Source organism: Seriola lalandi, unplaced genomic scaffold (assembly GCF_002814215.2).
Source record: "Seriola lalandi dorsalis isolate HSWRI2012SDOR001 ecotype SW California unplaced genomic scaffold, Sedor1 jcf7180002054735, whole genome shotgun sequence".
NCBI classification, from domain to species: domain Eukaryota; kingdom Metazoa; phylum Chordata; class Actinopteri; order Carangiformes; family Carangidae; genus Seriola; species Seriola lalandi.
The window spans coordinates 236730-251077 of record NW_019525288.1 but is presented as its reverse complement, the minus strand read 5'-3'; the positions used below and the strand labels follow the sequence as shown (position 1 = coordinate 251077).

The window sequence follows — 14348 nt, the reverse complement described above, 5'->3', positions numbered from 1 at the left end:
GTGCACATATGAATAAGTATTTCCTACTATATACCCTATGCTATATATTTGCAAACAATGTATTTTTGTTGTTGATCATCAGATAATAGTTGTCATGTCTAACAATTATTTCATTTTCATTATGAAATGATACAGTCAAATGTTCATTTTTTTCAAGTAAATAACTTAAAATAACAGAATCAACAAAAAGTTTCCCTGTGACATCCAGACAGCATGTCAGCACTTTCTTACCGATTTGAGGATTTTATGAAACTGCTGCTCATTCAGAGGTTGAACCCAAGAGGCAAATATGGCAAAACAAACCAGACAGGTTAAAACACAGCAGAAGCAACACAACCAGCATATTAGAAAATATGCTATTAAAACAAATTAAATATTGTAACGATAGTAAAACTGCAATAAAGCAAGTCTTCGGCAATAAAGACAAAATAATGTAAGTTAAAATGATATACAAGCTTCATGCTGTGCTTGGAGTTTGACAATTTTCTTGTGCACAGGGGACAATAAGTATGTGGTCGTGGTGTGTGATACACAGAAGGGATTTTTGATGTGTTGGAAGGGGAGGAAAGACTACAAAGTGTCACTGAAAGAGAAGGATGTCTCATCAGGTGAATTGATGATAAAGAATCCATATGGCCTTACACAAAATGTCAGGGAAAACCAGAAATACTATGTAAAGGGAAGAAAAAACAGTAGAAGATCTGTTTCTGATAGGTATCAAAGAAGTGTTGTACATTGTATACTGTAGTATGAGTGAGAGGGCATTCAAGATCGAAAATGCAGTATTAGTGATCACAGGATTAGGATCAGTGTAACAATAAAAGTGAGATAAATTAGGGCAAATACCCCAAAAGATGGGAAATGAGGACTTAAATAGCTGTTTGTGTGGATATGTCAATATGGTAGCGCAATGTATTTTCACTAGCAGAGAATTGAAATGCTTTGAAGAGCCAACCCCATTTTCAATTTAAAATCCTTAGACACAGGGAGCATCATATCACCCTAATTTATCCTTGTGCATTGTGTGTTAGTGTTCAGGCTTATTTGCATGCAGTAAGTGTTATTAGGTGATCATTCACCCGATAACACATCATTCATTTTAGTTTGCAGAAGTGCAGAAGTTGCTTACTCTCTGAAGATGCAGGATGACCCAGAAAGAATGAGAATGACAGAGTTTTATTATAAAAAGTAAAAAAAAAAAAAAAAAAAGTTACCTCTTCCTGAGAGTCAACAAATTACTGTCACTATTTTGTACTTACTTACCTTTTTTTTAATAATGTGCTGAAGTCCAGCTCTCCCGAGTCTTCTTTTCCATCTGTGCTACTGCAGAAATATCAGTCACCAGCAACAAAACATCAACATCAATAGCCACACTAGGTTGATCTCTCCAAAGAACAGATAAATGTTAATACTTCACAGACATGGTTTGTTTTAAATAAAACAAATCCATATTCCTAGGCTTTGACACTATATTAATCTTTTTCTGTTCACTCTATAAACCAGAGGGATACTGAACTGTACAACACAAATATTCAATTACTATAATTAGAGTGAGATTAAGATAGAGAAATTGGATTGGACATAATCACTCTTTAAGATTGAAAGGAAATAAATGGGTTGACTGATAAAAAAAAGTAAATATACAGGCATGTGTTTTGCTGGAGAGACAGGTGTTGCTATGTTTGAAGGAACAGATAGATATCTTTGGGAAATACACTTATGTATTTATACCACTCTAATGTTTGTGTTGACTGTGGAACCATAGCTGGAACATTAGCTTGGCTTACCATAAACACTGGAAGTGGGGTGAAACCATGGATGAATTACCACACCTCAAAGATGGCGTCCATTCACTTGAATAAAAACTGCCCACAGAGTGCATAAGCCAAAAACTTCCAGGTTTGCTCTATATATATATTCCAAGTGTCCTGTGAACAGTATTATAGACGTCTCATTTATAATGGAGGTCTATAGGGAGAACGCTTTTCAGGCCATCACTTTTATTGTAGTGCCACGAGTGGCCACCGGGATAGACAGCAAGGCAGAATGGCAGCACTGTATCCAGCTCTGTTAATACATGGATGAAGCAGCTAGCTTGGCTCTCTCCAAAGTTAAAACCCACACCAGGACCTCTGATTAACACATTACATCTCATATCAACAAGTTGTTTATGGGAAGTTATGAGCTGTAACAACAGCCTAGCTCTCACAATATCTTGCTGTCACAATGCACGATGAAGTTGCAAGGCAAATATGGTTTCAATGGTCGCAATCTTTTTTTCTAACTCTTGGGGGAAAAAACGTGAATAAGTGTATTTCGCAAAACGTTAAACTATTCCTTTAAACCATGAGCAGCAGCAGCAGTTGTCCAAGCAAGAACAAGACAAAACACTCAAGGTTAAAGAAACCGACAGTCACTAAATAGGACCTGCTTGACTAAAGACAAGGGCATAGATATGACTGGGTGCTTGTCTCCTGCTTCTAATCTGAGAGCAGGATTAGAAGGTGAGTCTCTGGTTTATGAGGTGAAGTTACAACACACCACAGCTGCATTTCCTTTATATGGCAACCCTGTGGAAGAGCGCGGCTCGCACTTTCAGTACGATCAAACCGCCATCAAAGCTCACTCTGCGGGGTGGCTGTTTGTGCAGCTGGCTTTGCTGTTTTGATTGAGACCCAGGAGGAGATCAGAGAGAGCTGACGGCGGCAACGAGTGGATGTTGCATAACAGATTAATAAACCAAATCTCTACATATTGAGAGTCAAAGGTTAACACAATCACTGCTACTATAATTAGCAACTACAACCAGGATTTTGAATTTGACCCATCCATCTCTGTTTAGCTCTCTCATGGTCTTCCTGCTGTGGTTACTCTCTCAAACTCAGCAGATCAGAGGCTGCACCATCCACAACACTGGTTCTGTTTCACTCAAAGGCAGAGAAGAAACAGGCCACAGGAGAGAGAACCAGTCTCTTATCCTGGTCCTGATTTCTCTGTTCTTTGACAATCACAGTTCTCAGAGTTTGAATTTCGGCCTCCATTGTTGCAACAAACCCCTTTACTACCTTGTTGATGGTCCACTTCTCTTCTTATCGGCTTCACTCCTGATAGGTTAGCATTTCCAGAGTTATTTTTTTAAAAACATGGTAATACTCCACTACTGTGTTTGTGCTTTTTTTTTTTCTTGTTTTAATCTCTTAAATCCTTTCCAACAATTAATATAAATTCTGACCTAGTGTTAATTAGGTCTAACAACAAGCTAATTGGTAAAATTCCTTATTAATCCTTATCAACTATACTATGAACGAAAGTTGTTCAGAAGTTATTTATGTGGCTTGTTATGCTGATTACCGAAAAGACACTGATTTTCATTACTGCAGCACATATGACTAATTAATTCCTCTTCATCCCCTTGACCTCTAAATGATCTTGGATTTCTTTTAGAATTTGTCCATATTTTACATGGAACTAGAAGTTACAACACACACCAAAATGCAAAGTAAAAAGCCCCAGATGCTGCATAAAATGAGGTTTAAATGCGTCCAAACTATAATGAATATATTCATACTGTAGTCAAGTGAATGTTCCCCACAGACAGCAGGAGATAGCAATTCCATTCTCAATTTAAATTGGTGTCACATTACATTTCATAATGACTCAGAGACTTCACTTTAAATTAATTTGAGATTAGGAGAATTAAAAGATGGCCAAGGCTTGAAAAGTAAAAGAAAAAAATCTGATGAGGCATTAGAACAGAAATATTGATGCTCTTTATATCCGTTTCATATAAAATCATTCAGTACCTAATCATTCCTTCTCAGCATGGTATCATAAGGTGTCTTTAATCAAAAATGAGTGATTCGAACTATTTATGAATGTTTGTGGTGTGGGCTTTTTAGTGTAATAAGTTACAAATTGAATCTGGCTTGTATAATCCCTATAAAGAGAGGAAACACAGAGGCTGTGCGATACTGTTGAAGAAATGTGCAGGTGATCCAGCAGTCAAGCTCTCAGTGAGCAGTTATACGACTTCACCTTCACCTTAGTAAAATTTACCAAAGTTTTACCTGAGTTTGTGAGAGTACTGTATTAACTGGTAATAGCAATAAAGGAGGTTCAGCATACATTACATTTAAATTTAGTGTGACCATTTTTTGTATTGAATTTGAATTTTGTATTTTCTGCAAAGTAATAAAGTCTTATAAAAACTCACGTGCGCCTGAAGGCTGCTCTTATGTCAAAGCCTTCAGCAGCTCTTGCCTCTGAAATGCACAGCAGGATTCAAAGTCATTGTGACACAAGACAATCATGTTAGTGACGAATCTAATTGTATAATAAACAATAATAATTGGTGACACAAAATAAAAAAAATACAAAGTGCTCACCATGCACACTCAACTCAAAATTACAGCTGTCAAACTTGTCCCTGGATGAAACCTCACATCTGTATGCTCCAGCAAAGTTAGGCTTGGCAGCCATGATCTGCATCTCAAACGTGTAGATCTGCAACCACATGCATGAGGAAAGATGTGAAAGGGACTAAATTACATGACAGAGTGAGACTGACATCTTTGATTTTACACCATAACCTATGAGCTACATATATGCTTCATATGTATAACATTGTTAGTCAGCCTCAGATTGTGTGCCATTAATTTTCCCTCCCTGCTCACTTCCTTTTGATTTGTCTTATTCTGAAAGGAAATTTGTCGGATACATCTCTTTGCCACAACATAACCCTCAGGGTAGCGTGCATGTAGTTCAACATGTTATTGTGTTGAGTGAGGAAAGACCTTACCCAACTGAGTGTGAGAAGGTCAGGATTGGCGCAACACTTTTGTTGCCTCAAAGTAAAATTTTACATGTTGCAGTTTTAAGCTCATTTTAATGAAACGCACTGTATGTACCATGGGAGGCTGCTCACATGCTCATTAAAAGAAAGAATAGATCAAATAATTGACTGATGTCAAAATCTGGAAAATGTATGCTTTAGCTGCTTTTCCTGTTTTAGTGTCTGCAGCATTGCAGTACCTTCGTGTTGCGGTCATACATCTCCTTTAGCTGCAGGTGTTTTCCAGACTTGCTGGCGAGGTCCATCCATTTCCCTTTGAACCACTTGATGGTGGGTTTCTTCAGCAGCGATTCAGCATTGACTTTGGCCACAAACGTGATGTTTTCACCTGCACAAGAGAGCAGCTTGTTTTGTGTTTTAACACATTATCCCTTAGATTCTTGATCTCCAACGCAGCTTTGACTTTTTGTTGTTATTGTATTTATTTTGTGATGAATTTCCACAAAATAACAGCCTTTTTTTAGTGTAGCTTATATTTTATATATTTACTTTCATGTTTTATATCTTTATACATATAAACATCCAATTATTTAATTTCATTTATCCATTAACGCTTGGATTAAGGATGAACATAGCTGTTTGGCAAGTACCAATTTTAGTATTTTATGTTATATTTTCACATGAAGTGAAATACAATAATAAAATATTGATATAGCTTATGTATGAAAATGATTGTAACAGGCTTTATTTTAATCTTTTAAAAGTTTTTTCCTTATTTCAAATCTTATTCACACTTATACATATTCTAGCATTCCCCCAACATGGCGTAGTTGTTCTGAGAGAGATCATAATCCTGTTTAATGGTATATAGTGTGAAGCCACTCACCTACAGTGACTTCTCCGGTCTGGGGTCTCTCTGTGAAGAGTCCAGTCAGATCCTGTCTGGTGTCTGGAGGCTGTGCATCTGAAAATCAATGGCGTCAAGGCAGAATGCCACAACATGAAATTGAGGGGTTAAAGTCAAGCAATGTCTTATCCCAAAGCAGATTAGAAATCAGAGTAGGGAATGAAACCCATTCAGTAGGCTGATATTGAAACCATCATGTCATGACCTTGGAGCTATAAAGGTTTCATATGTATTCAGGGATATTGGCCACTGAATTCATACTCTTGACCACAAGAATATGAATTCAGTGGCCAATATCCCAATCATTTGAACTTGACCGAACTGCACTTAGCTTAAAATGCTGAAATTGGCTCAGAATCACTGAAGTACTACAATGATGTATGATAAAAATGTATGTTGTGAATTCAAAGAAATTTGATGAAAATTCTGCCTGACTCTTTTGAGATTTTCCAGCAGGTGATTTGAAATCAGGGGCTTGTAAGACACTTCTTACGCTACTTACAGAGGCAACATATGGTACTGTATCCATATCTGTCAAAACATAGAAAAATATGTGCTATAAACTGGCAACTTAGTCCATCGCCTTGTATCTAAGCATGTGTTGTAATGTGCATTTATGTGGCACATCAAAAACACAGGGATGCTTTTGACATTTTTAGGAAAAGCTTAACTCAAGGATCATGATGGAGCAGGGAGTATGAAGTACTGAACAAGGGATTAAATGAGTGATTGAATTGATGAATAAATGTTGGGAGTGTGTAACTCACCCTCAGCTGGAGGAGCAGCATGTGCTGGGGCAGCGGTCTCTTCCCCTGTGGGTGCTGCTGCAGGTGGAGCCGGGGCCGGTTGTGGTTCTACACTGGACTCCCCGGGTCCATCAGTAGGGGCTTTAGCTGGAGCGTCTGAGTTACCATCACCACAGAGATAACAAGGCACAAGTGAGAGATACAGTACAATGACAAATAATGGGTCTTCTAACAAGTTATCAGCTGCAAGAGCAAGTGTCCAATCTGGCTTATTTAATTTATATTTGTTGGGCAAATATAAATTAACATTTGACTCAGGAAATTGTGTCTAAAAAGCCGATTTGTTTAGAAAATCAATTTTTTGCTGTTTGGTTCTGTTCTGAGTATTCTGTGTACCAAGACACATAAAAGATTTAAAATGTTGACATTTGAGCAATTTCATCTGTTTCACATTCTTCTAAACACTGTTTCGTCACTGCCAAACATTTATCTCCCAAATATTTCTCATGTCTTATCATCTCTGAATGGGCAAATGATTTTCCATTTGTTATCAGCTGCCTCTCATGCCTATCCTGAGCGCCAGTCAAGTGGTGGTTACTCATGAGGAAATCATGCGCTGGTGTGTGGGTCAAGGTCACCGTACAGGCAGAGTAAGAGTGGCTATGATATGAGCCACAGACAGCTGTGGGAAGTCGTTCGTCGCACACTGGGCCGATTAGTCTGCTGCCTTTCTTCAAGATTTGTTTCCGCTTTATCAAATCCAAACAAACGACCTCAGCAGGTCACACTGACAGACTAATGGCACAAATGTTGCTCTGTGACACACTTGAGCACACAGTCATTGTAGCAAACAACACAGTGCTCTATAGATTTGTAAAGTGCTGGACAAAATGATTGTGATGAAACCAGTGATAAGACATGCTCACAGCCTTAAAGGAACAGTTCGGTTTTTATGAAAATATGCTTATCTGCTTTCATACCGAGAATTAGATGAGAGGATTGATACTACGCTAATGGCGGTATGGTAAATATGAAGCTCCAGCCAGCACACAGTTAGCTTAACATAAAGACTGGAAACAGGGAAAACAGGTAGCCTGCTTTTTTTTCCACATGTAACAAAATCTACCTTCCAGCACCTCTACACCTCTACTCACTAATTAATACGTCTTAAAGAAGGGACCTTTGTTAAATGAGTCAAATAAATACCTGCTATTTGTAACTCCAAGTTGCCTGCTGCCAAGGACAGATTAAGAGACTAGTGGTCCCTGGACAAAGGCATGTAAAAGACCAACCACTCCTACCTAGAAGCAAGGCCCCCAGACTGAAAGCGGCTGTATCATTTGTGGTCGTTTGATTGACTTTCTACTTCATACAGAGGATCTGGTGGAAGGTTTAAAAGTCGTAATAGAAACATGGATTATTTGACCCTGTTTGAAGTTCCAGGTGTCTTTTTATTGAGATTGATTGATATTGATTGTTTTCCCCCTGTTTCCAGTCTTTATGCTAAGCTAAGCTAACTGTCTCCTGACTGTAGCTTCACATTTACCATACAGACATGAGAGTGGTATCAATCTTCGTATTTAACTCTTGGCAAGAAAGTGAATAAACACATTGTTCAAAATGTTGAAGTACTCCTTTAAGAGCAAACATTTCTCAAAGCTATATCACACAAAGCTGTTTCAGAGATTTGGTTTGGAGCAGCTGTCAGAGGGTGCAGAATGTGTGTCAATGTGCAGAAACATCAAGTGCATGCAGTGCATCAACTATTTACTGGCTCAGTGGTTTTCTGCATTGAGTGCTCTGTTTTGCTTTGAGCTCTGTGTTGACTATACAGCCCGGAGGTGAGTGAGCAGACACACAGCTGCAGCATCAAAGTCTCCCACCTGGCTTGGCTACAACCTTCAGCTCAAACTTGACCTTTGACCCCCCAGCAATCACTGCATAGACATTGGCATCTTCCTTGGTTATAGCTTTTATAGTGAGGGAGTGCTTGTTTCCATCGGCTGTGATCACGTATTTGTTGCCACCAGCAATGTCCTTTGAGTTGCACTGCCATTTTACTTTAGCTTCAGGCTTCTCAGTCTCTGCTTCAAAGACCACAGAGGACCCCTCCTCTGCCTCCTGAGTCTTTGGTTTCTTGATAAATGCTGAAACTGAAGAGGGAGGGTGAGTTCAAAATAAAACGTAAGCCCTTTGAAGTGACTGTTAGACTTTTTTTTTGACGATTAGGAGAAAACACAGATACTATAATTGTCTCACTGAGTGTTCATTGATGAGAATTTTATCAAAATGTGAGAAAATCAAGTAACTCTTTGCACTTTGAGTGTTTTTTAAGTGAAATAACAGACCTGAAATACTGTTCATGTTGTCTTTGTTTCATTGGAAAATTGGTTTCATTAAAAAAACAAAACGCATGCAAAAAGAACAACACATACAGTATACTGTACCACATTACAGCGTTAAACACAGAGGGAAGGAGGGGGTGGGGCATTCATAGTTTAACAAAAGGAGAAGAAGGCTTATGAGCTGAGTGGAGCTGCTCATATCTACGAATTTACCTTTTCCCACTCCACGCAGAATGTCTCAAAGCATGAATATCTGGCTTTATAATAAGTCGTGTTTGTGCATTCTTGGGGTGGCCTACTCTTACAGTCTTTGGAAATACAACAGAATACTGAATTCTGGAGCACACAGTTTCCAGCCTCATTTGGAGAGTCATGAAAGAGTTAATCTAAACACGGTTATTCAACATAAACACCAATTTATCAGCATCATTACACATTTAAAGATGTTCCTAAGGATGCCAACTAAATTCTGGTGTCATTTTCGAGTGTGCTTGAGTTCATAATGTGATCTCTCAAGCCGGTTTGTAATTGTGTTGAAATGTTCTTGTACTGCCTGAGAATTAGTGGAGGATTAAGAATACACTTAAGTAAAAGTAAAAGTCCTTAACATAACAATGTGAAACTAATCATAAGTGATTCATATATGACATGGTAGTCTTCCACCGCTGCCTAAGAAGATGCTTTTCATCACAGGATGAACAATATCTGTGGCACACACATCGTAACCATCCATCCTATCTTCTTTTTGAAATTAACTTTCATTATGTAGCATTCAATCAAAACATTATCGTCACCATTATTATTATTTTTGATTGTGTTGTCGAGTAGAAGCAAACCTGATGAAAATGAGCCCAACAGCCCCAAACCAATCCAAGGATGATCAGAGACACATGTATGACACACTGAACATAAGCATGCAGTTACAAAACTAACTACACATATCAATAAAAGTAACAGTAAGAGACATGGGTAGTGACCCTAAATGGGGAAAAAAAAAAAAAAAACAATACACAGTGTCTCCTGTCAGTCCAAAAAACTATTAATAGTAAGTTTTACATTCACTGTGTAAAACACCAGCTGTTGCCTCTCCTCCTTATTCTTTTGAAAATGTTATAAAATTTGCATAGCGATGTCATCCTTGGACATTTGTCATCTTTAAAAAGAATCTAAAAATAGTTGACTATAACTGACAGCGCTGACAGTAAAGCTGACTTTAACAGTAACACCATGTGTTTGGAACCATGAAATGTGGGTAGGTGTCATTCAGATGCAGGTTTGAGGCCTGAACAGTCTGCATTACAAAACCATACAAATCAAAAAAACGCCACGTGCTGCAAGACGACCCTATGAGTTTAAATATAGGATGCATATGTACTGGACTATTAAATGAGGTTGCCAGGCTTCAGCTGCAACAGGGGCACAGGTATCATAGTCGAGGGATTAAGCTGACTCTATTTTTGTGACTCTCGAGGCACAGAAAGAATGATGTGCTCTCCGTCTGTCTGCAGCCAGTGTTCTCTATTGCTACACCATCTCTTGTCAAAATGTCAATCATTCATGCTGCTTCACCTTTCACACCTTTTTCTGATTTCATTTCAAGTGAAAAGGACTCAACTCTGTTTTAAAATCTCACCTTTGCTTAAATTCAATTTGTCATATGTTAAGTCTCACAAGTGAATGAGAAATTATGCCACATTATTTAAAATGAATGTCAACAAGTCAGTGAATTACCTGACACATTATTAACTATTGATGTCATTTTCTGTTTCCTATTGACAAATATCTCTATATCGCTATACTCTCAACAGCTTTGTTTAGTAAGGTTGAGGTACAAATTTAATCGCATTAGTGTTTGATTAGTGATGGTTAAAGTTAAGGCTAATCTTAACATTAACTTAACTTGACTGTTTCATGAAATAATGTTCATTTAAGCTGAAAGTCAATAACAGATGTTTATTTGAGGTTATTTGTTTGTCTCAATGATACACAATTTATATACATAAATTACTACTATTTCAACTTTTAATATTATTAAATGATAACTGGCTGGTAGGCCAAAATGCCAAAATGCAATAACACCTGGTGAGTTGTTTTTATATAATAATGTTTTGAATTTTTTGATTGATTATTTTACTGTTTTGTTTTGTTAAATTGTAAATTTGTAATGTTTTATGTTTTTTTTTCTCATGAAAATGTGTTACAGCAATATACAGACAACTTGACAAAGTTTACTTAGACTAGCAAAAAAAGAATGCAGCTGAAAACATCCTGTTGATTGCAGGTTATTTATTTATAATTGATAATAATACCTCAGGCTCAAGAGAATCATAACTGTTATTGTCCTGAACAAATCCCTGACACTGAAAGTCTTAGCACACACAAGCTGGCCACTTGGGCTGCTCTGTGTCATCTGATACATGATACGTCCTCACTCCACAAACAGCAAACAGCTATCCATTCCCACTGAAGAGAGGGAAAAAAAAACTGTGGAAAGTCATTTGTCAAGTTGGAATCCCGTCAGGCATTTTTGGATCAGGGATGCTGGAAATGTGACAGTGTCCATTTCCAGCATCAGACGATGTTTCCACCTGGACCATGTGACGTATAACTGGGTTCCGGACGCGGCCAAAAGGGGCTTAGAGTAACTTTCACACCACTGGAGAGCTCTTTGAAGTGAAGATGGATAGTTGCATGCACTATATTGTGATTTGGGCTACTGGCTATGTGAGTATTGGTACATCATATTACCAAGCAAGTTGTCCCACTCTATTAAACCAAGGAATATATTTGAATTATATGTGATGGAGAAACAGATCTTTACTGCTACTGCTACTGCTACTGCAATGTTATGACTTTATTTTAAGCTGCATTTGCCGCTATCTGCAGACACAGACTTTATAGTTACTATTTATATTGGTATATTCATAGTATTTTACACAGTTTGTTTTAGTTTTTAATGCCTAATTTGTATGTAGTAAATTTTTGTAATGTATGTAGCAATATAGATTTTAAAATTTTTATATTACTTGTCAGTGCATTTGTTCTTGTCCTACTGCTGCTGTAACTTCAATTTCCCAGTATAAATAAAGTTTAATTTAAAAAATTTGATACAATTATAGCATAAAATATATTCTATAAATGCTGATAAATAGCAAAAATAAGGTTTTAATTGTGACAAAATAACCAAAATTGTGACATGACCATTGTTATTACACAATTCAACACAAACACAAAAAACATGACACATTTTCACATTACTGTGGCAGATAGTCAAACAGTACAGTATATGACTGTTTATCCTAAAAAGAAAATGGACAGATCTCAAGTGTGTGGTTTGGTTGTGGTTTATAGTTGCTTAAGAGCCAGGTGGTGGCCCAACACGGTCAAATATTTTCTCACATATTGTAATTTCACATAGTTATTTTCTTAGCGGAAGTTTCAGTTTAAGAAGAAGACTGTAAGACTGCACAAAAGAAGAAATGTTTACCACTAGATATTCTGCTGCAGCATGTTGATAACACAATTAGTGTGGTTGAAAGTTCACAATTTTCATAATATGTACTACAGACTTCTTGATAGCTGAAAACAGACTCGTGGTCTGACAACAAGATTAACAGACAATGAAAAGTAGCCGAATGAGCACACTTACCTGCTTTTTTGACTGGCTCTGGCATCCTGAATGGTCTCTACTCCTCCACAGTGTGACTCACTTTTCCTAAACAGTCTGCTGTCTATCTCAACCCTCTGCCTTTAATAGTGCTGCTGCTTGCAAATGGCCTCCCCTCCTTTCATGAACCATCCCACCTCTCCTGACATTTTTTTTCTAGGCCCAACACAGTGTCCAAAAAACAATAACCACCCCCCCATACTCCCCATCAAAGCTCATCCCATCCCAGCAGCAACTTGGCTTCCACCCCACCCCCAGTCATGTTTGACCTCAGGCTATATTTCAACCATCCTTTCCTCCAACACCTCGGCTGAATGATAGGCCTTGAGAGGGCGGGGAAGGGATGTAAGGCAAGGTTATATATAGAAACTTGGATCCACAAAAAAAGTTTGTTTGCTCTCCCCACATCTGTGCTGCACCCTGTCAGCTTGTAAATCTAAGAATGAATCCAACTGTGTTTGAAATATAGTGATCCACAGTTTATCTGTTGGCAAATATGAGGGTGTTTTTCCCTTAATGGATGAGGTGTTTAAAAGAATTCCATACCTTCTATATTTGCAGGTGTCTTTAAAAATTAAAATTAAAAAATTGAATAATTGGTGGTAATTATGTAATTAAATTAAGGCTGGCAAAATATTGTTTCACTATTTATATGAAGAAATACAGCAGAAGAATGTAAGAAATAACACTATAATATGGCCCATTTACATGTAAAGACATCTTAAGTATAGTAGCCTATAGTATAGTACAATCAAATATAGTACTGTATGCATAGTATAGTAAAGTGTAGTATAGTATAGTATGGTACAGTATAGTATAGGACAGTACAATAAAATATAGTATTTGTAGTGCAGTATAGTATAGTACAATAAAACAGTATAGCATAGTATGGTGTAGTGTAGTGTAGTATAAAGCAATCAAATATAGTATAGTGCAATAAGGTATAGTATGTAAATGTAGTGTATCATTGTATTGAATAGTATAGTATAGTATATAGTACAATAAATTATAGTATAGTGTAGTATTCCATGACTGCTTTTACAACACTTGTCATTCAACAAGTACAGCCATTAAAGCTTTTTTCTTGAATATACTTGAATACTATACTATACTAAACTATACTATAATGTACTATACTGTACTATACTATACTATAGTATGGTCTTTATTCAGAATTCCTCACATCCATCCTGTGCTAGTATATTCTATTGTGAAATCTTTATTTTATTGTGTTGTGTTGTGTTGTGTTGTGTTGTGTTGTGTTGTGTTGTGTTGTGTTGTGTTGTGTTGTGTTGTATTCAAGGCCATTTCTTTTCATCTTCTCAGCTGTCATGGGTATCAATTACCACTTCACCATTGAGGGGAGCTGTTGGCTCTTGGGACAGCAGGTGCTGCATTATTTTTATATTTACACACTGCACATTACATTTTAGCAAGTTACTCCTTTGTATAATAGTACAGTATTATGTTATTTATTATTGACTCATTTCATGTAGGATTTTAGTGTTTTCTCATATTTTATTGGAGTGAATGTCATCTGTAAAGTCGTTTTGAAGTGTTGCAAATGAACATAGGTTGCTTACTTCCTATTTTTCTCTTAAAATGGAACTGTGCTGGTAGTAAAGTAAGTGTGTCAGGGCACACAGGCCAATATACATAAGAACTGAGTGACAAGCCACTTCACCCTCACAGTTCCTCATAATTTACCAGCTATCTTTACAGCTGTAATGAAAGATGAGAGATCTCATCTGTAAACCTCACACTATACAACTTTATACAATATTTACTTCTAACCCTAACCCTTCTTCTTATTCTCCTTCTCCTTTTTGTTGCGCTTTCCCTCTATTATGAGATGTTATCACAGTCATCGCTGAAAAAGTTACAATACACA

At 37.2% G+C, this 14348-nt stretch overlaps 1 protein-coding gene across 1 annotated transcript in view; it reads right to left on the bottom strand.

The window, feature by feature from the left end:
• The window catches only part of mybpc3 (myosin binding protein C3), a 33707-nt gene extending 21184 nt beyond the window's left edge, over positions 1 to 12523 (bottom strand). Inside the window, exons 1-10 of the mRNA XM_087178778.1 lie at positions 12440 to 12523; positions 8329 to 8598; positions 6467 to 6601; positions 5679 to 5756; positions 5032 to 5180; positions 4386 to 4503; positions 4214 to 4262; positions 3066 to 3104; positions 1264 to 1323; positions 232 to 258 (exon numbers count right to left, since the gene is read on the bottom strand). Coding sequence (XP_087034904.1) covers positions 232 to 258; positions 1264 to 1323; positions 3066 to 3104; positions 4214 to 4262; positions 4386 to 4503; positions 5032 to 5180; positions 5679 to 5756; positions 6467 to 6601; positions 8329 to 8598; positions 12440 to 12464 — 950 coding nt within the window. The 5' untranslated portion in view covers positions 12465 to 12523. The remainder of the gene's footprint in view (positions 1 to 231; positions 259 to 1263; positions 1324 to 3065; positions 3105 to 4213; positions 4263 to 4385; positions 4504 to 5031; positions 5181 to 5678; positions 5757 to 6466; positions 6602 to 8328; positions 8599 to 12439) is intronic.
• Positions 12524 to 14348: the final 1825 nt, after the last annotated feature.